The sequence below is a fragment of the Erinaceus europaeus genome, chromosome 10, assembly GCF_950295315.1.
Source record: "Erinaceus europaeus chromosome 10, mEriEur2.1, whole genome shotgun sequence".
Taxonomy (NCBI): domain Eukaryota; kingdom Metazoa; phylum Chordata; class Mammalia; order Eulipotyphla; family Erinaceidae; genus Erinaceus; species Erinaceus europaeus.
This window is the reverse complement of record NC_080171.1, coordinates 71,021,910-71,044,195: the sequence shown is the minus strand read 5'-3', so window position 1 is coordinate 71,044,195 and position 22,286 is coordinate 71,021,910. Positions and strand designations below refer to the sequence as shown.

The 22,286-nt window shown below is 42.1% G+C and overlaps 1 protein-coding gene across 7 annotated transcripts in view; it reads left to right on the top strand.

The window, feature by feature from the left end:
- The window catches only part of TJP2 (tight junction protein 2), a 172,986-nt gene that overhangs the window by 108,370 nt on the left and 42,330 nt on the right, over positions 1–22,286 (top strand). For all 7 annotated transcript variants that reach the window (XM_060199718.1, XM_060199717.1, XM_060199713.1 and 4 more), the window contains 6 exons: positions 1,187–1,240; positions 4,674–4,798; positions 6,073–6,175; positions 12,939–13,497; positions 17,010–17,113; positions 17,760–17,913. In XM_060199718.1, coding sequence (XP_060055701.1) covers positions 1,196–1,240; positions 4,674–4,798; positions 6,073–6,175; positions 12,939–13,497; positions 17,010–17,113; positions 17,760–17,913 — 1,090 coding nt within the window. In that variant the 5' untranslated portion in view covers positions 1,187–1,195. The remainder of the gene's footprint in view (positions 1–1,186; positions 1,241–4,673; positions 4,799–6,072; positions 6,176–12,938; positions 13,498–17,009; positions 17,114–17,759; positions 17,914–22,286) is intronic.

Genomic DNA, 22,286 nt, shown 5'->3' with positions numbered 1-22,286 from the left:
TGTTGATCCAAGTTGAGGGCAAGGTCCTATGGGGGCTCTCAAAGGGGTCTATTGTGTTGTTCCTGATAGAGATGACTGGTAACAATGGAGAGAGGGATTTATTTGAGGTCTAGGCACATCATGTCTGCTTGGGAATGTCAGGAGTCCCTCAATAGGGCCCCAGCTGATGGGGTGACCTGATAGTGACTAAAGAGTCATCATTAAAGTATGCCAGTCTCTTGCCCTTATTAAGCTTTTGCAGTCCTTGCTTTGCTAAGGTTAGCTTTGGAGTGAGTGGGAGAACTGTAATAGGAAGTAGGTGAGGAGTGTATTTAAGTCTAATTAGATACTATTTCATTAGGACTTTATACTGACTCACTGCAGACTATTGTGTACTTTTGCTTTCAGGTATATATTTTGTCCTTGTTTATGGTTACGTGTAAACATATGCTCTATCTCATGGGACCTGGTCTGTATCTAAGTTTTGGGACTTTGTTAGGAAGTGAACCACCTGGAATGGAATTAGAGAATACTATGAAAGGAAAGGTCTCACCTGAGTAATGAGGGTGAAGGGTTGACATTCCACACCTGACGTCTCTGGACACAGTCCGAAGTGAAACATGCTGAGATGGTGCTCCTTGCATTGATTAGGTTGGGATTGGTGGATGCAATATCATTTGGTATGACTTGAGAGAAGCATGCAGGAAAGTGAGCCCTACCCTAGAGGTCCCAGGACTTGGGGAAATATAGGCTCTATAGAGGAAATATGAGGTTCCTGCTGTCTTAGGGTTTAAGAAGGCAATAGGTAGTTACTGCTATAATCACATTATTTGGTAATTGGGTTAACTTTGAAAAATCCCTTTGTTAGGATTTGCTGTATCATACCCAGCATCACCATAATTTATGTCCTTTGACATTATTTGTATATAGCTGTATCACCGGTTGCTTCTCTTCTCCCTGGTCTAGGATTTTGAGAGAAAATTGCTATTTTTTTAAAGGATGTGTTTGAAAATAGGTGGCATAACTTTCCTGAAAAACATCAACTCTTTGCTGTATGGGATCTCTCCTTCGCGTCCCACTGCTGCGAAGCGACAGGATTTTATCTTGAGTCATTTTGGATTATGGCTTTGTTCCTAACATTGAAATGCCTGTGGTTTTGAAATGCCTGTGGTTTTAATCAAATTGCTTGTTGCTTGTTTTAAAACAGGGCCCAGGCATGGAAGAACTGATATGGGAGCAGTATACCGTGACCCTACAAAAGGTGAGTGTTAAGGGCGTTGGAGATACAATAGTGAGCATAGCTGCCTTCCCAAAGGTGAGTGTTTGGTGGCACAGGTGGTGAGCGCACATGGCATAATTAGCAAGGACCCAGGCTCCACCCCCTCAACCCCAGAAGCAAGCAGGGGAAGCTTCACAAGTGCTGCAACAATGTTGCTAGAGACAGAGAGGTGTCTCTCCCTCTTTGTCTCCCCCCTCCCCTTCCCTCTTAACTTCTCTCTATCTCTATCCCAAATACATAGATAAAATATGTATTTTTAAAAAGTTAAGTTTCGGGAGTCGGGCTGTAGTGCAGCGGGCTAAGCGCAGGTGGCGCAAAGCCCAAGGACCGGCATAAGGATCCCCGCTCCCTACCTGCAGGGGAGTCGCTTCACAGGCGGTGAAGCAGGCAGGTCTGCAGGTGTCTACCTTTCTCTCCTCCTCTCTGTCTTCTCCTCCCTCTCTCCATTTCTCTCTGTCCTATCCAACAACGACAACAACAATAATAACTACAACAATAAAACAACAAGGGCAACAAAAGGGAATAAATAAATAAAATAAATATTTAAAAAAATTTAAAAAAAAGAATTATTAAAAAAAAAAGTTAAGTTTCACATTTTGTGTGTTCTGCAGTTGTGAGTTTAAAGATCATGGATTTTACCCCTTTTTTGCCCACAAAATTTTTCTTTGTGAGTTGGACAATGAAGTGCAGACAATTTTTTGTGATAACAAAAAAAAAAAAATCATACTGATATGTGTGTGTGTATCAAATCTCCAGGCAGAATAGGGTATGGGGGGTAGGGGGAATACAGATAGAGAAGAATGGAAATAATCTGTGCTGAGGACTTGCCTACAACTTTATCATTCTGTTTCAAACATATACATATACATCTAATAACATCCTAAATGCAGTTTTAGTCCAAACTAAGTTCAAGAACATTGGTTTAGCAATGAGGGGATAATGGCTCTGCCCTTCAGTTTAATGACACACTTGCAGACCTGTTTTACCACTCTCAAAGATTTCCCCTGGCAGGTGGGTTCTGGGGGCTTGAACCTGGGTCTTTGTGTATTATAACATGTGCAGTCAATCAGGTGTGCCACCACCCGACCCCTCAAGAGTTGGATTCTGTATCTCACTCCTATTAACAGGTATTGAGTTCATCAAATTATATTTTTTAAAAAACAAATTAAAATCCTAATGAATTTTACTTCATTGCAAAAGTCATTTCATAGGTTATTGCCCTCTTGATAGAAACCTATGATACTAACACTTCCAGTATAGCTAATCCAGCTCACAGCTGTTGTCTAAATATGTCAGCTCTTTTTATTCTGACCTCAAGGTTTAAAATAGGCATGAGAGGTAGAAAGAAGTATAGCTGCCATATTGCTGGAAATTTAACGTAGATGATAGTTGAAATCTTACTCTCTGAAGCTATTTTTTAAAAAATGTTTTTTATTTTTATTTATTTATTTAATATTTTTTTATTTTAATGAAAGAGAGATACAGAGAAAGACCAGAGCACTACTCAGCTCTGGTTTATGGTGGTGTGGGGGAATTAAACTTGGGACCTTTGGTGCCTCAGGCATGAAAATCTTCTGCAGAACCATTATGCTGTATTCTCCTCCCACTTCAAACTATTTTGGTCAGCAGGGCAACATTACCATGGCTTTTATGGTCCTTGCTGTAATATTTTCTTTCTCCTTTCAATTCCACCAGTCTGCTGTTTCCTAGAGGGATCATGTATTCCTCTAAGGGAAAAGTGTACTACTTTTAGATTTGTGAGCATCAAACACTATCTTTAATGAAAGTTTGGTTCCTGAATAAAAATTTACTAAATTAAAAAAGAAGTCACGTAGTCCGGGAGGTGGCACACTGGATAGGGCATTGCAATGACTCTCAAGCATGAGGTCCTGAGTTCAATCCCTGGCAGCACATGTACCAGAGTGATGTCTGGTTCTTTCTCTCTCTCCTATCATTTCTCATGAATAAATAAATAAAATCTTTAAAAAAAAAGTCACTGAGTCAACTTTCAAATATCCACATATCTGTAGCATTAATTACAGTTTCTTCATTTGCAGGTTTCTCTCTTTAGGTAGTACCCCCCCACACCCCCCAATGAAGCCATTTTTATGCCTTATCTTTGGGTCCTTTCCATTAGCATTTCACATACCCTTTGAGTTGTAGACCTATTTTTTGTTGATAATTGTTATCAGTTGGTATGGTGGGAACTTTTCTTTGGGTGAAAACTTTTATTCTCTTGAGTAAAATTTCACAGTCTCACACTGACTCAGGGCTATATGATCACTTACATCCATCTCGTGGATGAAAATATGAGATTAGCTTAAAAATAATTTTAAAATATTTTATTTATTTATGTATTCCCTTTTGTTGCCCTTGTTGTTTTATTGTTATAGTTATTATTGTTCTTATTATTGATGTCATTGTTGGATAGGATAGAGAAATGGAGAGAGATGGGGAAGACGGGGAGAGAAAGATTGACACCTGCAGACCTGCTTCACCACCTGTGAAGCGACTCCCCTGCAGATGGGGAGCCGGGGGCTCAAACTGGGACCCCTCTGCCAGTCTTATATATATATATATATTTTTTTTTTAAAGATTTACTTATTAAAGGATAGAGAGAACCAGAGCACACTCTATGCCAGGAATCGAATTTGGAACCTCATGCTTGAGAGTCCAAGGCCTTAACAACTGCCTTACTTCCTGGGTTGCAAGCTTAGCTTTTTTTAATTACCAAAGTAAGTTAGGATTATGCATTATCTGAATTCATTGTTAGAATTGCTAGACCTATTGTGAATGTAGTTAATTTCTATTCCTTTGTCTTATATGCATAAAGGGAAGTTCTTAATGCACTGGTCTCTTATAAGATCTCAAAATTAAGTTTATGTTCAGGTTTTATTTTGCCTTTAAAATCCATTGACTTCTTTGTTACCCTCTATAAAAATGAAACCACCCGCCTACCTTAGTTGAAATTAAAGGTATGCTTTATAAACACAGATTGAGCAGAGAATCAGTTGTGTGTGAAGCTGTTCTAGTTCAAACCCACATGATGAGAACAGGTAGGAGTGGTGGTTTGAATAGCATATCCTGATTTGGACAGAAGCCATTATTTGCCATGCCGTGCCAACTTTTGGTGATAATTCCAGGGTGTGCTAGTAATTCTTTCCAGCATTCACAAGACTGCGGTTCATATAAGGAATCTCCCTTTATTAAACTGTCAGCTAACCATAATAATATTCCATTTTCGAAGCTCAGTTTTTCCCCTGTAAGCACTGTCTTCCTGTGATATTTCTGGTTAGTGGTTTGACTTTTTAATTTTTTAGTTGAGTACTTATAATAAGGCCTAAGAGCTATTTGTGAAAGGTTAATTTTTATTGTTCTTTGTTTTGTTTTTCCCCTTTTCATCTCTGATGAACAGGATTCCAAGAGAGGATTTGGAATTGCAGTGTCCGGAGGCAGAGACAACCCCCACTTTGAAAATGGAGAGACATCGATTGTCATTTCCGATGTGCTTCCAGGTGGACCAGCCGATGGCCTGTTACAGTGAGTGTCCTTGCTCCCCTGTGCCAGCTTCTCCAATCTCAGACAGGGTGTTTTGGGTACATTTCTTTTAAAGCAGGAATTGAGACCCTAGTGCACCATGCTTTAGCAATCCCAGACATTTGGAAACATCCAGACTTTGGAAGGAGGAGAACAGTTCTTCCACTGGAAGAATGCTGTGTAACTGTTACAATGGTCATAGTCTAGGCTTAGCAGTCAATTTTGTATATTCCAAAAATGGAATATACAGTCCTTATCTGTGGGGGTGAGGGGTCTAAGAACCATGAGCAATGATGCAGTGCTGTAGGTGTCTCTCTTCTATCTGCCTTTCCATCTCAAATTTCTACGTTTCTATCCAAAATTAATTGATTAATTAATTAATTGATTAAAGGGGTTTCCAGGAACAGTACATTTGTCATATAAGCACCAAGTCTGAAGCAATAAACCCGGTGGCAATTAAAAATAAACAGACAAAAATAAAATCAGCATGCTGCCCACCTCACCTACCCCCAAACCCACATGACTCTGAACATTTGTTTTGATTTCAGTTTGTTTAAAATTTAATAAGGATACCCTGAATTAATGATTATGTGATTTATGAAAGAGATGTGAAAGCTTCCCCCCTGCATATGAAGAGCTGGGGTTCTAACTTGGGTCCTCCTGCACAGTGCTGTGTGCACTTAACCAGGTGCATCACCACCTAGCCCTCCTCCCCCTCCCTTTGTTTTTTGTCTCCTCCAGGGTTATCACTGGGGCTCTGTGCAGGCATTATGAATTCTCCACTCCTGGTGTCCCCTCCCTCCCTTCTTTCCTTCCTTCTTTTCTTCCTTCCTTTCTTCCTCTATTTTATTTGCTAGGACACATAGAAATTGAGAGGGGAGGGGGAGAGAGACAGAGAGACAGACACCTGTAGTATTTGCTTTACCACTGTGAAGCTTCCCCCCATGCAGATGGGTAGTGGGGGCTCAATCCAGGGTCCTTGTGCATGGTCATGTGTGTGTTCAACCAGCTGCACCACCACCTGCCCTTCCCCAGAGGTTCCTTTAGTGCCCAGATCTAACTGCTATGGACCTTCTTCAGGTGGTTACCAACAGACACTGTCAGAAATGTGTTGATCTTGGAAGAGTTTAGGCTGAGTTGAATAATCATTTTCATAAGCATTTTGGGTCAATTTGTTGTGTCTGTTCCTAAATAATTTATAGTGAGAGGTGGGTGTGTGGGGAGCAAGGGTGGGTGTTCTCCTTATCCCATTTAATTTTTTTTTTGTTTGTTTGCAGAGAAAATGACAGGGTGGTTATGGTCAATGGCACCCCCATGGAAGATGTGCTCCATTCATTTGCTGTCCAACAGCTGAGAAAAAGTGGGAAGATCGCTGCCATTGTAAGTGTCCTTGTTTTGCTTTTTATATATTTATCTATTTACTTATTTATTTACTAGAGACAGAGGGGGCCAGACAGTGATGCGCCTGGTAGAGCACACACATTACAGTGCTCAAGGACTCAGGTTCAAGCAGTCCCTGGTCCCCACCTGCAAGGGGAAAGCTTCATGAGTGGTGAAGTAGGGCTGCAGGTATCTCTGTCTCTTTCCTTCTCTGTCTCTCCCCTTGCAATTTCTCTCTGTCTCTATCCAATAATAAATAAATAATCTTGGGAGTCGGGTGGTAGCACAGCAGGTTAAGCGCATGTGCTGCAAAGCGCAAGGACCGGTAAGTATCCCGGTTCAAGCCCCCAGCTCTCCACCTGCAGGGGAGTCCCTTCACAGGTGGTGAAGCAGGTCTGCAGGTGTCTCTCTGTCTCTCTTCCTCTCTATCTCCCCCTTCTCTCTCAATTTCTCTCTGTCTCTATCCAATAACAAATAAAAAAATGAAAAAAATAAAAATAAATAAATAATCTTAAAAAGAGAGAGATAAAAGAGGGAAGGAGGTACTGGAGAGGGGAAGAGAGAGACAGCTGGAGCACTACTTTACTGCTCATGAAGCTTCCCCTTTGTAGGTGGGGATTGGGTCCTTGAACCCTGGGTCCTTGTGCATGGTAATATGTGAGCTAAACCAGGTACACCACTACCCAACCCCCTAAGTGTCATATTTGTTTGTTTTCAATTCACCTCAATAGCATTTCATTGCCTTGCCCAGCAGAACCTTATTACTTGTGACCCTTTGACTGAATTACATAATCTAGGGCCCACTACTTCTGTATCTTCTGTTTCTTTCCTTTTTTTTTTTTTTTTTTGCCACTAAGATTATTACTGGCACTAGGAATCTACCACTCCCAGCAGCAGCCATTTCTTTTTCTCCTTTCTAATTTTTTTTTTCTCCTTTCTAATTTTTATTAGAACAGAGAGAAGTTTAGAGACAATAGGAAGATAGAGAGGGAGGGAAAAGCAGACACTTGCAAACCTGCTTCACCACTCGTGAAACATCCTGCCTGGAGTAGGGAGCAGTGGCTTCAACCCTGGTCCTTGTGCATGGCCATATGTGCGCTTAACTGGCTGCACCACTTACTGCCTCCTGCCCCTCTCCCCCATTTCTTTTGAAAGCTGACCTAATTTAGAGATAGATGCAAGCTATTCTTCCTGCCTTTTTCTGTTCATCTTCCTTCTTAAGATCAGTGGGGTTTTTTTTCTGCGAGACTTTGCCTTAACAGGTAGGCTATGCAGTTTTCCCTAAGAGAATGAAGTAGAGTGAGAACACTGGTGAATCAGAATTAATTTGAAAGGAAAAAAAATTCAGCATAAAAACTGATTTGTAATATCTTAATAGAATATACTGTATCTTTTAATATACTAGCATTTCTTGGGCGACAAAAGCACTCTATAATATTCAATTACCCACTTACTCATTCTGCAAAGACAGGTTGGGAATCTACTGTGAGCCAGCTATTACTCAGTCCTGTTGTCAGAGATGCAAAGTGTGCCACTTCAGCAAGGCAAGTTGTCGTTAATGTTCGGGGGCTCCAGCTGGCCGGGCTAGCTTCGTGGCAGCAGACAGAGACTGGGGGACACATGGCTGGGCACAGAAGCTTTATTCACGAGCGGGCAAACATGTGCTCTCCTGTCTTTCTCCTCTGGCGGCAGAGAGAGAATCACCACACAGATCTGTCCTGCCTCCTTCTCCTCCCGCGGCCACACCAAGAACTCTCGAACTATGTAGCATAGGGTGCAGGGAGAAAAGAGGTGCGAAACTAGCAAGGGCCAAACCAAATCTCTCAGAGGTGGAGGTGGGGGGGGGGGAGACCAAACCAATGTGAAGCATACAACAATTCCCCCTTTTCTTTTTAACTAAATGACCATAGTATCAGGAGTGTGGGGTGAACTTCTTATATCATACAGGCATTTTCAAAAAAGAAACTGGCACAAACATGGAGGAACATGTAAGCGAGCAACAAGAAACAGTGTGCTGCCAAGAGAAGGCCTGAGGGGGGCGTTTTTGCCTCTGTGGGAAAAACTTTATCAGCTAAAAAAAAAAACATTTCCTGCCTCTGGGGGCTTCTTTTGCCTCTGGGGGGCATTACTTGCCTCGATGGGCATTTTTTAGCATGGGGGCAGGGAACAGCCTAGAGTCCCAAGGCAGCTGGCTGCAGTCAGTCTTTGAGAAACCCAGCAGCATAAAGGGAAGCTGCAAAGTGTCCAAGAGGTGTACCAGTGAGTCCGATAGAAATGCCAGTCCAAAGCAGATGTCCACGGAAGAATGCCAGGGGGTGGAACATTGTATGAGGAAGGTCAGCTGCTGAAATTCCGCTTTTCTGTAGAGAACTTGACAGCTGCAATTTACTTACTATGAAACAAAACTTGTAGCAGGTTAGAAGTTTATCACAATTGATAACTCTATTACAATCATTAGCATAACCATAGCGCAGTCTAACGTTTTTAATTGAGAAGGAATTTGAGAGTTTTACATATCAACAGCGTCTTTTTAACCTTTTGTTACACCCATTCAAGATGGAGACACACCCTAGGTGTGCGCAGGTTTTTTTTAGACTAACTTAGTTAAAATATATTGATTTTTAACTCAGACTTTGAATGTAAGTTAATTTTACCTTTATGAGAACTGTGTTGAAAACCTTTTTCATTTAACTCTGTCTGGTAAGAATATAGCCTTAAAGTTATATATTTAACCTTAAAGTTAATGTTACCAAACTTTAAACACACACGTAAACATGGTCTTTAATACACAAGGAGAGAAACCTTTGTTATGAAGACATGTCATTTTAAACACGAATTTAGATCTATACTGTCTTAGTTGTTGGGGGGGGGGTCACCATCCAGAGGTGGCCTCCCACGCAGCTCCACTTCTAGGAATTGTGGGTTGCGATCTCTAGACGAATCTCTGCATATTCTAGCTCGTCTGCCTTCAGACCCAAGTTTGGGATCTCTGCCAGGGGGCCCAGTTTCGGTAGGGAGCCCACGGTCTCCAGGTGGTCCGGGATCTGTCCAGACTTCATAGCAGGAGGGCGGGCAGGCCAGCTGTGCAGAAGGCGCGGGTCGAGGTGCCCCGGGGTGGCGACCATGAGAGGCCTTGCCCGCCATGTCTGCTGCCCTGCTCCCGGCAGCTGAGCAGCGTGGAGGGAGCCCACGCCCAATGCCCCGCGCCATGCGGCGGAAAGCCGGCTTATGCCTTCACTTATCTGAGAGATGCGCAGGTCAGGTCCACGTGGGCGCCATTTGTCGTTAAGGTTTGGGGCTCCAGCTGGCTGGGCTAGCTTCACGGAGGCAGACAGAGACTGGGGGACACATGGCTGGGCACAGAAGCTTTATTCATGAGCGGGCAAACATGTGCTCTCCTGTCTTTCTCCTCTGGCGGCAGAGAGAGACCCTAAACTAATCACCACACAGATCTGTCCTACCTCCTTCTCCCGTGGCCGCGCCAAGAACTCTAGGGTAGCATAGGGTGCAGGGAGAAAAGAGGCGCGAAACTAGCAAGGGCCAAACCAAATCTCTAAGAGGCGGAGGTGGGGGGGAGACCAAACCAATGTGAAGCATACAACAGCAAGTGACAAAAGGTGTGTTTAAGAGCAGTCCTGGGGAATATACCTGCTATGTAGTACTTGATTTTTTTTTTCAACATTTCACTATGAAATTTTTCAAAAAAAGGGGGGAGTGCAAGGATTATCATCTGTAGTGTTAATATTCTGCCACTTGTAATTCATCGTTTTTAAAAATATTTTATTTACTTATTTATTAATGAGAAAGAGAGAGAAAGAACCAGACATCACTCTGGTACATGTGCTGCTGGGGATTGAACTCAAGACTCAAGAGTCCAATGTGCCACCTCCCGGACCATGTACTTCGTCTTCTATGTACATAAACACACATCTTTGTAGTGAACCACTGAACCTGGCCATGCAGCCCTACTTCTTCCTTTTTTTGTTCTTTCTTTTTGAATTTATTGCTACGAGAGTTATTGCTGGGGCTCAGTGCCAGCACTATGAATCCACTGCTTCTGATGGCCATTTCCCCCCTACTTTATTTGATATGACAGAGATAATACTCTGTGGGGTCAGGTGGTGGCACACCTGTTCGAGTGCACACACTACAGTGCTAAGGATGCAGGTTTAAACCCCTGGTCTCCACCTGTCGGGGGAAAGCTTCACAAGTGGTGACGTAGTGCTGCAGGTGTCTCTCTATCTCCTTTCCTCCTTCCCTCTCTATTTCTGGTTGTCTTTATCCAGTAAATAAATAAAGATAATTTAAAAAATAATAAAGAGAAAGAAATGATACTCTGCTATATCACTAGAAGACTATTAGCCTAAGAAAGTGGGTAGCTACTCTTCACTTCATCTAACAGCCAGTTCATATCCCCAGATGTCTTTGATAGACTCATTCCTGCCCCATTCAGCATCCAGTCAAAGTTCACTCATTGCATTTGGTGTTTATCTCCTTAGTGCCCTTAAATCCCTCCTTTAGCTCTCCCAGCTACCCACTTTTAAAAAACTTATAAATATTTTATTTTTGTGTTTAAGTAAGCTTCTTACTATTTTCATTCTAGTTGAATCTATTCCATACTCATCTTTTAACTATAAGTAGGTTTTGTTTATTTATTTTTTCCCTGTAGTTGCCCTTGTTGTTTATCGTCATTGTTGTTGTTATTATTGTTGTTATTGCTGTCATTGTTGTTGGATAGGACAGAGAGAAATGGAGAGAGGAGGGGAAGACACCAGCACACCTGCTTCACTGCCTGTGAAGTGACTCCCCTGTAGGTGGGGACCTGGAGGCTCGAACAGGGATCCGTATGCTGGTCCTTGCACTTCACACCATGTGTGCTTAACCTGCTGCACTACTGCCTGGCTCCCTATAAGTAGGTTTTTTTAGCTTAATCATTCACTCCCAACCAAGAAATAAAGCAGGGTTGGGGAGATATAGCACAGTGGTTATGCAGAGAGACTCCCACATCCCAAGGGTTGAAAGCCCCAGGTCCAGTTTAGCTGCTCTGACAGCAGCCAGGGCTGAGCCAAGCAGCACTCCTTGGTCCTGTGAGTTTCTTAAAAAAAAAAAAATCCTGTTTGTACTCCATAGGTTCTGAAGCAATTATTCAATTCATCAGGAGAACAATGTGGAAAGGCTCCCACTATACAGCCCCACTTCCAGACCACCAGGAGCGTATGTCTTCTGAGTTTCCCTGATCAGTTCTCCCCTATGTCAGCACAGGGTCTTCCAGCTGCTGCTCCAGTCTTCAAGGGGTGGTAGCAATGGAGACTCACAGTTCCACTTGGTGAGCCTTATGGGATCCTTTCCTCCCTTCAGTAGTCTGTTGATGAAATTCAAACTGGAGGTGATAGAACTCAAACTGGAGGTGGCGCCTCAACTGGTGAACTGCCAGACTGTTACCAGTCACTCCTGAGTGACAGGGGCTTTTAGCCCCAGGAATCTCTCCCTCTCTGTCCACAAGTCACACATATTTGTACTTACCTGTGACTTGGTGGGTCCCCAAAGTGGTCCTGGTTTTGTCTTGTTGCGTTCTCAGGTGATCTTCTTTGCTATTCCTAGTTGACTGGTGAAAGGTGAGAAGTTCTACTCATCTTTTTAACAACTGACTTTTGGAAGAATCTGAATAATTATATGTAGTATATCTCTCTGTAATTTGTTTTTGTCTGTGGTGATTTGAAGTCTTTTGATGCTTTTTTTTTAAGCAGACTCCTTTTTAAAATTAAAAAGTATATTGTTATTATCATTATTATTTTATCAGAGCACTGCTTAACTATGATTTATGGTGGTGCTATGGATTGAAACTAAGACCTCAGTTCCTCAGGCAGAAGAGCCCTTTTGTAGAATCACTATACCGTCTCCATCACCCGACTTTGGTGCTTTTCACACTCTGTGTGGAAACAGATTGTGGAGCTACCACATGCTTTTTTGCTTGCTTGGAGACACTGTGCTCTGAGCTTTTCACTCCTTTTCTTGGTTTACTCTTCAACCCTGCAAGGTATTTCTTGTCCATGCTTTTCCAAGGAGGAACCTGGGGCTTATTGAGTTGGCAGGGAAATGAGCAGTTAAAATTCTCTCTTTCTTTTCTTTTCTTTTATCTTAAAGATTTTTATCAATTTATTAATGAGAAAAATAGGAGGAGAGAGAAAGCCAGACATCACTCTACTTCATGTGCTACCAGGGATTGAACTCTCGACCTCATGCTTGAGAGTCTTAACGCTTTACCCACTGTACCACCTCCTGGACCACCAGTTAGAATTTTTTGTTTGTTAAGCTTTAAATGTATCTCTACATTTTTAATTGGGGGGGAATAATGGTTTACAATAAACAGTAAATGTAGTTGTTGGTACATCTGTAAAAATTCTATTTTCTACAAAAACACTTTCACTCCCAGCCTAAGTCCTCCACCATCAAGCACCAGGACCTAAAAGCCATCCCTCCCCCCTTTACTTTGGTGCAATACGTTTGCAGTCCAAGTTTTGCTTGTGTTTCCCCTTCTGTTCTTATTTCTCAACTTCTATGAGTGAGATCATCTCATAATTCATCCTTCTGTTTCTGGGTTAACTCACTTAACATGATTCCTTCAAGCTTCACCCAAGAAGAGGTGTAGGTGACCTAATCATTCTTAATAGCTGAGCAGTCAGGACTCTAACCTTCTGCGATCTGTTGATGATATTGTCCTGTGCCCCCACCCCCAAACCCTCGTGTTTGTCTCTGTTGACAGGTAGTCAAGAGGCCCAGGAAGGTGCAGCTGGCCCCCCGGCAGGGCAGCCCAGCAGTCATCGAGGATGAGCGGGCATTTGAGGTGCTGGATGAGTTTGATGGCCGGAGCGCGCGCAGTGGGTACAGCGAGCGCAGCCGGCGCAGCAGCCGCGGGGAGCGCAGCCGCAGCTGGGAGGACAGCCCGGAAAGGGGACGCCACCGCGAGCGCAGCAGAGGGCGCAGCCTGGAGCGTGGCCTGGATGAGGACGACTATGGGCGGGCGCGGGCGCGTGAGCGCAGCCGGGGCCGCAGCCTGGAGCGCAGCTTGGACGATGATGGCTATGGGCGGCCCCGTCACTGTAGTCGGGGCCGTGTCCTGGACCGCGACTACAGCCCGGAGGGCGACTATGTCCGCAGCGTGCAGCCAGATACCCGCTATCAGGCCTCCCGCAGCCGTAGCCGGGAGCACCTGCACTCCCGCAGCCCCAGCCCTGAGCCCAGGGCCCGAGTGGACCATGCGGGCCCGGAGGACACAGACAGGCCCATTGGTGTGCTCCTGACGAAGAGCAAAGCCCACGAAGGCGAGTATAGCCCAAGAGAGAGAATAAAGAGAGAGAGTGAGAAAGATGCTTTGTGCAGTATCTGTGTGCGTGTGGGTGGGTGCTTATAGCTTTGGGCTCTCAAGCATGAGGTCCCAAGGCCCTTCCCACTAGCTTAAGTGCCAGTGATGCTCTGCTTCTTTGTCAAATAAATAATTATATAAGTCTGGGAAGAAAGCATAACGATTATGCAAAGGAATTTTATGCCAGAGGGTATGAGGTCCCAGGTTCAATCCCCTGCACTGTCTTAAGCCAGAGTTCATCAATGCCCTGTTTTTGTTTGTTTTACCAGAGCTCTGCTCAGCTGTGGTTTACGGTGGTCCTGGGGATTGAACCTGAGCCCTTAGAGCCTCAGGCATAAGAGCCTTTTTGCATAACCATTATGTTATCTACTATCAACCCCCACATTGTTTTTTTTTATTTTCAGCGTACTCTGGTCTTTCTAATTTTTTTCCTCTGTACCCCTCTCTCATTAAAGTAAATAAATAAGATACTAAAAAGAAAATGTAGGGACTGGATGCACCATTACACAATACACAAAAGGTTCAAGCCCCTGCTCCCCATCTGCAGGGGGGACACTTCATAAGCAGTGAAGCAGGTCTGAAGGTGTCCCCCTTTTCTCACTCTACATCTCCTTCTCAGTTTCTGTCTCTGTCCTATCAAAGTAGGGGAAAAGAGGAGGGGGGGGGTGGCTTCTGAGAGTGGTGGATTCATAGTGCTGGCACTGAGCCCCAGTGATAACCCAGGTGACAATCAAAGACAGAAAGAAAAGAAGAGAGAGAAAGGAAAGAAAAGAAAGCAAGAAGATAAATAGGACAAAAATACTCACCACTGATTCTAAAGTGGAGCTTAACATGTCCCAGGCACTGACATAATAAATGCACTGTGTGTGCTATTTAGCATGCCAGCCTCAGCCCCACTTCATACTCTTATGTCTTCATTTTGTAGACTAGGGAAATAGGGCACAAAAAGGTTTATTGACTTGCACACCAATCCTGCACAGACTACAGACCTTTGGATTTAAACTCCTAGGCCAGTGCTTCTCCGTCAAGTGTGACTATCACCTTGATAGGCACTTATTAAACAATACACCAGCTTGTCTTGACTGAGTTTTTGCTGTGTGTCGGGGTCTTTGCTGAGTAAGAGAAGGCACCTGTATAACAGGTAGAGACATCACAGGTGGGGGGGTTCCAAAATGGAGAGGTTTCTTGGTATAACAGTGGGTGAGGCAGGCTCTGACCCAGACTGTCCATTCCATGTTGTTTTCCTGGAAGATACATTCCATCACATCCAAAATTTACATCCAAAAGCTCCATAGGATAGCTTGGGAAGCCAGCTGCACCTGTAATTTATAGGTGAGGATTCTAAAACTCAGAGGGTGAGCATCTTGTTATCTTGAAGTTATTATATAAGTGGAGCTAGAACTCAATGGTATGTCAGCTGGAAATAGGTGATATGAAACAGCAGGTAAACTAGCAGAATTCGAGAGCCCAGTGTCGAGATATTTCTCCCACTGATTTTTGGCTTCTGCCTTTAAATACCTTATATCGATCGACCTTCTCTTTCTGTTCTCTAATTATTCTCCTTTCAAGAGAATAAAAGAAAAAGGAATAAAAGAAAGGAGCACCCAGAAATGCAAAATGAAAAATATCTTGCTTTTTTGTTTGTTTGTAATTCTGTTTTAAATAACCTGTCTGGTGGGAGGGCTTTAAGAGATCATGAAAAGTTGAATTACAGAGCAAGGTGCCTATTGAAATAACTGAATGATCACACAAGAGATGTGTGTAGGTAGGGTAGCTGGAGTCCAGTTTCATGAAATAAAAAGAAAGTTGGGAATGCACCATCTCTGAGGGAGTCACATCTTAAGAGGCTATTGGAGTCAATAGAATCTTAAAGACTATAGAATCAATTATAATGGTGTACTAACTCACTCACCTTCAAGATCTGCAGAGCAACAGTCTTTCTGCTACTAAGTTGAAGGGTAGACTTTGAAAATAATTGTAAGAAGCATGATTTGGCAGGAGAGCTTCTTCAGAGAGCGCAGATGTGCATCCTATAGAACATGCACTCCTGGATCTTGAATTAACTAAGGCGATACTTCTCAGGTGTTTCCTCCTCCTCCTCCTTTTTATCCTCTCCTTCCTTTGTTTCTTTTCCCTCCTACCATCCTGCCACAGAAAGAATAAGCTCTTGCAAACAATCAGAGATGCCACCACTTTTCAGAAACTTGAATAAGTGTTTTCTGCAACAGTGCTTCTTCTGTGAACTGTACCAAGAAGTTCCATTACATTAAATTTAAAAAAGAAGAAAATACTGACTGCAATTCATTGAATTGATTTTAAAACTCTACCAGCTTGTGATCCACAATTTTTAATGACATGGGATGTGCTAAGAGTCTGCCCAAGTTTTGCCTGATCTTAGTAATACTCTCTAGGGGAATGGGAGCTTTTGCCCTTTTATTGCTACTACACCTTACTTCTCCTGGGCTGTTTTCTTCCTCAAAATTGAAATTCTTTTTTTTTTTTAATTTATATTTATTTTCCCTTTTGTTGCCCTTGTTGTTTTTCATTGTTCTAGTTGTTAGATAGGACAGAGAGAAATGGAGAGAGGAGGGGAAGACAGAGAGGGGGAGAGAAAGAGAGACACCTGCAGACCTGCTTCACCGCCTGTGAAGCGACTCCCCTGCAGGTGGGGAGCCGGGGGCTCGAACTGGGATCCTTAATGCTGGTCCTTGCGCTTTGTGCTACGTGCACTTAACCCGTTGCGCTACCGCCCAACTCCCTTGAAATTAATTTATAATAGAGAACATAAAGGTCAACTTAAAAAAATTTTTTTTTAAATTTATTTTCCCTTTTGTTGCCCATGTTGTTGTAGTTATTGTTGTTGTTATTGATGTCATCGTTGTTAGGACAGAGAGAAATGGAGAGAGGAGGAGAAGACAGGGGGAGAGAAAGACAGACACCTGCAAACCTGCTTCACCGCTTGTGAAGTGACTCCCATGCAGATGGGTAGCTGGGGGTTCGAAGCGGAATCCTTACTCTGGTCCTTACGCTTAGCACCATGTGCGCTTAACCCGCTGCACTACCGTCTGACTCCCAAAGTCAACTTTTAAAAATATTTTGCCAGCATTCCTTAGTAACTCACTAATGATGCGTAAGAACTTAATTTATTTTAGTATTTTATTTGTTTTATTTTAAAGCCAGAGATAAAGAAAGATGCAGAGAGAACAGAGCACCACTCAGCTCTGCCTTATGGTGGTGTGATTGAACCTGGGACTTGGGAGTCTCAGGCATTAATTTTTTTTGTATGACCATCATGCTATCTCACCCACCCTTATTAACTCATTGGTTTGACTTTTTGGGTGGTATTCAGGCCAAATTATGCAATGAATGATGCCCTCATAAATATTTTTGAAATAGTCAATGCCCCCCCCCCCCCCCCCCAGATTGCATTTTTCAGAACAAGTTGCTAAAATTTATGTCTGTCTTCCGTAGAGTATGGTCTCCGGCTTGGGAGTCAGATCTTCATAAAGGAAATGACCAGAACAGGTCTCGCAACTAAAGATGGCAACCTGCATGAAGGAGATATCATTCTCAAGGTGGGTGGACAAGGGTGGAGAGCAGTGGGATTTGTGGTGGGGTCTGTAGCCTACATTTTCACAACTAGGTCCCAAACACAGTGACACTTTGTTGCCACAATAGTAAACACCAAGACAAAGGTTGAGAAGAGAAGCAGAGAGAGCTAAGTATCCAGAAACAGCAGACCTGGGAATATGAACCATTTTAATATCACTGTTTTTGTTGTTGATGCCAGTGAATACTTTTTCCTTCCCTGTTTATTTAACGTTAAAGCTCCTAGTCTCTAAATGAAGGGAAGTTGAGAAGGATCGTTGGTGCTGTATGGATGCTGAATATTTAATAGGCTTGTAAACCTCTCCAGTTAGGAAGTACGTTCCATTAGTAAACCAAACCATCTTCTTGAGCTTGGAAGTTAAATAAATTAACAAAGTAACTTAAGTACGCTACAGCTTTCTCACATCTGTACTCGGGATCCAGATATGCAGGTTTATAGTTTATTTAAGGGAGAAATTCTTTTTTTTTTTTTTTTTTAATTCAGTCAGTCATATTAAAGCCAATGTCTGTTGGAACAACTGAGCCTTTTACATTTTAGAAGGGAAAATGTAAATGCACTAGTTCACCATGATTCATTGTATTGAATGTAACATTAACATTCTTCATAAACAGATAAATGGAACTGTAACTGAGAACATGTCTTTAACGGATGCTCGGAAACTCATAGAAAAGTCAAGAGGCAAACTTCAGCTAGTCGTGCTGAGAGACAGCAAGCAGACGCTCATTAACATCCCTTCACTCAATGACAGTGACTCCGAAATAGAAGGTAAAAACAGGTGGCTTGTGCACTTAGCTGGGAACCAGGAAGGCTGTTGTTTCTGCATTGTTATAGTTATGCGCATACACTTCCAGCTGGGAGTTAAATGTGTAACAAAAGCCTCTCTGAAAGCTTTTCTGCCCCGGCCAGCAGGGCGGTGAGCAGGGGCTAGCAACCCAATGAGACCTGAAATGATAGGGACAAGAGACGCGAAGAACGAGAGCAAGTCAAGTTTCTGATCAAGCTCTAAATTTTATTGTGAACACAGGCATTATAAGGCTTTGGGGAAGGAGGGGGAAGTGCTGGAGGAGGAGGAGGGGGAGCAATCTTCAAAGGGGGAATGTTCCTTGCAACATACAATGGATGAAATCATGTTTGCTACCACAACTATGTGTTGTGTCACTGTTTCTGATAAATGGTCTACCTGAGGGGAAAATGGCCTGCCCAGGGGGAAATGAAACTTGTCTCGAGGGCTTCCATTGTTTCAAAGCTAATCATCTATCAAAGCAGAGAAATGGCTCCTGGCATCTCATCCCTTCGTTATAATTTTAAAATTGAGGCAGGCAATGTGGGTGAGGAGCAGAGACCCTGACAGCAGGTTTAACCAGAGGGGGGAAGTATTGACCCGATTCCTCCCGAGGGGTGGGTGCAGAAACCCACCTTCCCGCATCTTATAAGGCTCTCGGTGTCTTTTTGGGGAGGGGAGGCAGAGCCACAGTTTCCAGAGAAATGATTTTTTGTTGCTGACACCAACCTCCATGCAAATCAGGTTTGCTTCACGGGGGACTCAGAGGCGGACAATAGGGTCCTCCCCCTGCAGTGCTTTGCCTTGCACCCCTTACTGGTGTCCTTTCCCTGCCAAGGTTGGATGCTTCCGTGCATAATTCTGAGTTTTATGCCATCCAAAAGGGAGGTCAGTCATCTTCAGGTTCAGCCAGGCCTCTATCAGCCAAATCAAGTCTGTGATAATGGATTTGCAAAGGTTTTGATGCCAAAGAGTCAATCTGCCGTTTTATAGAATCAGTAATCTTATTAAAAATAAAGGGTCCTTAAGGTAATCATTAACAAAAGACTAATAAGGGTCTCATAAGGGGCTCTGTAGTGACTCAAGACTATTTGTGGTGGAGTCTATAACCTGTTGTAATTTGTCAAAAAATTTATGGGAGGAATATATAGAGTGTCCTAGCATGCCACCAGCAAGTCTAAGGGAAGCAGTCAGTGGATGTGATGTCCAGGGGAAGAAACAGCACGTCTGGTCTTCTGGTGGGTCAGCGCCAGCTGATGAAATTCTTCTTCATAGAGGGTCAGCTGTGGAACAAGCAAAACTAGGAGGCAAGGACCAGGTAGAGAAGAATTGACATGAAAATATAGGATGGTGTTTACCAAAACACAGAGGAGGTGCATACACATTAGAAGTCAAGGTGAGGTTCCTTGAACATTGAGGAATATTTTGAGAAAAGTGAGCAGTCAATAAGCATGCAAAGATGAAGTCAGCAGTGGCAGGTCAGCAGAAAGAGAAGACTTGGATAAGCTGGTGAGGTTAGCTGGAGTATATACTGCCATGGCGTCCTTTGTGGTAAGGACTTGCCAACAGGGACTCTGGATTTTGCAAGAGCAATGTCATCCACCATAATAAAAGGAAAACAAACATGGACATCCAGTGTTGAAAAAAGAGAAAAAGAATATGTCTCTATGACTGGAAAAGTGTGTGGCTTTGTCAATGAGATATAATAAATGGACAATTTGAATTTTTGTAAATATTAAAAAGATTTAGTATGTTACTTCATTGACACTTTAGCCAACTGAATACTGGAGGGTGCATTACCCTTCCTTTTTTTATTATTAATTAAGCTTAAGGGTTTTAGTTTTTCTTGTTTGAGCTGTAGCTCACATAAATTTAGAAAAAATATCAACTGAGAAAAAAAAAGTTTTTTTTGTTTACTAAACATGGGCAGGTGAATTACATCAATCTGTCAGAGAGCATTGGCTTTTATCAATGGAGATTAATCTTAAAAGTCTGAATAGCAAGATCTTAATTAAACAATGCAGGAGCCAGTAAAGTGCTCTCACTATGGCAGGTCTAGCATTATAATTTTTAAGAGGCTTGTAAAAAAAATGATAAAAAATTTTAGGATATGAGTGACTTTAGGAGTCATCACACACCCATAAATAAAAATTAAAAATGTTTAGTTTTAAATCTTACCATATGAGCAGTCAGTTCTTCATGTGCAGATGTACCTATAATTATTTACTTAGGGAGAGAACTTGTACCAAGTTAATTGATGATCTAATGGTTAATTGGCTTGAGGTTTTTTTTTTTTTTTTTTTTTTTTTTTTTTTTTTTTTTTTAATATGATTTTAGAAGGCTCTTTATTAAAATAAACCAATATGTTATAGAAAGTAAATACCTAATGTGTTGACATGATAAAATGTTTACCATTTTAGCATTATTTTAAACTGATTAGACAGTTTAAGCACACTATTATGCCTTTAGTTTACTAAGATCTTTACTCATCACAAGGCTATCATGAGTAAGCATAGATATAAAACTCTTAATAGATTTTGTTCCTTAGAACTCTAATATGGCAACTTAAAAGGCTAAAATAAAACCTCATAGTTTAAATGTTCAAAATATTAATTTTGTTAAATCAGGATTTGCCAAAACAAATCTTCTATCAGACCAAAAACACAATGTATTACCTTAATTTATCAAGAATAAACCTCTGGCAGTGTCTTAAAACAAACCAGATAATTTTTAAAAGCAGAAAGATATAAAGAGGAAAACCAGCACAAGAGCCTCTGGCATGTAAATAATTAACATAACCATTGTGTTATCTTTTACTAACCCAAGCCAGTTTTGCCTGTTTAGTTGAGAAAGTATTTTAAAAGCTTTTTTTTTTTTTTTTTTTTTTTGAAATCACTTAAACAATTTTGAGTAAAATGTTAAACTTTGTTTGTTAAGGACCTTTGTTTATCACAAAGCTATCACACCCTTAGGGCAGCTATGAACAAGGGTGGGTACACAACTTAATTGATCTTTCACTTTGATTTAGATAGGTAACTTAAAAAGCTAAGATAAACCTTAAAGCTGAAATGTTAAAATAAATTTTTACTGTTAACATTTCTTTTAGATGACCATTTTACACTAAATAATTTTGTTGAATCACATCTGTTGAAAAAAAAATTTTTTTTTTATCAGGCCAGGAATAGCACGTTTAACCCTTTTTTTCCTGGCAAGGCCACTGCTCTACACTGACTGGGTTATTAGAAAGTCAGTTCAAGGATGGAATTAAATTAACAAACAGTGGCAGTTGATATTGAGGTGCTGGTAATATCTACAATTTTCACAAGAGTGAGAGAGACTACAGAGGCATTTTACCATGCATAGATATCTCAGAAAATCTTTTTAACTAATGAATTGATGTTGATATTAGCTATCAGAAGGACGAAATTGTCTTATATTTTACTCTGGTAAAGGTGTGCCAACTCTATGAGTCTGGATCTTTAAAACCACATTTAGCTTAACTAAATCTTAATTTAAAACTTAAAACAAACTTTAGTTACTTAGGGGTTAACACACATTAATGAAAACAAGGTTAGCACAGACTTAAAACATACATTCTTGGTGAAAGGAAAATTTTCCCTTTGAAAAACCGCTTTTGGTTTTTGGATTCCTAACTCACAGCCTATCTATCCAGGAGGGGCGTTTGTGGCTAAGGTACATTTTACAGTTTTAAAGAAAGTGGTCTAATCAGTATTATTGGCCAAGTCAAGGACCGGAGCACAAAACGGAGGGACGGTGGTTTAGGGAGGCAGTCTGGACAAGGAAGAGCCTAGGGATTAGGGTTAGCCAGTTTGAGCCTGGCTCCGAGTAACAGGGAAAGCCAAAACCGGGTTTGATTTGGATGCTTTAGTTTTAGTTTTAGGGATTGGGCTTAGGTTTTTTGGTGAGGCTAAAAATGTAAACTCTTCTGTAACTGCAGCTATTTCTTTCATTAATTGAAGCTGCTCTCTCCGGTCAGCAAGGACCTTGCGGAGGGTGGAAATTCCTGTAAGGGCTCCTGAGCGTGCCCTCCTGACGGAGGGGTTGTCAAGGAGAGGGTCAGGCTGGAGAGTGGGAGCATGGATATAGGGAGGGAGATTAAAGGGAGGAGGATACCAATCAGGATTGTGATATTTGACAGCCTCTTTTTCTAGCAAAGCCTCATCCTCTGCGGGAAGTGCTTCAGGAGAGGGGGGGTTTTGTGGGAGGTTTTGTAAAACTGGATAGAGGCGGGGGAAAGAATGCTGGGTTTCACTCTCATGTGAATTAGCAATAGGAGAGTCAATGGAGGGAACTTTAGTAAGTGAGGAGGGACCTGTAGGGAGGGAAACAGGGCTTT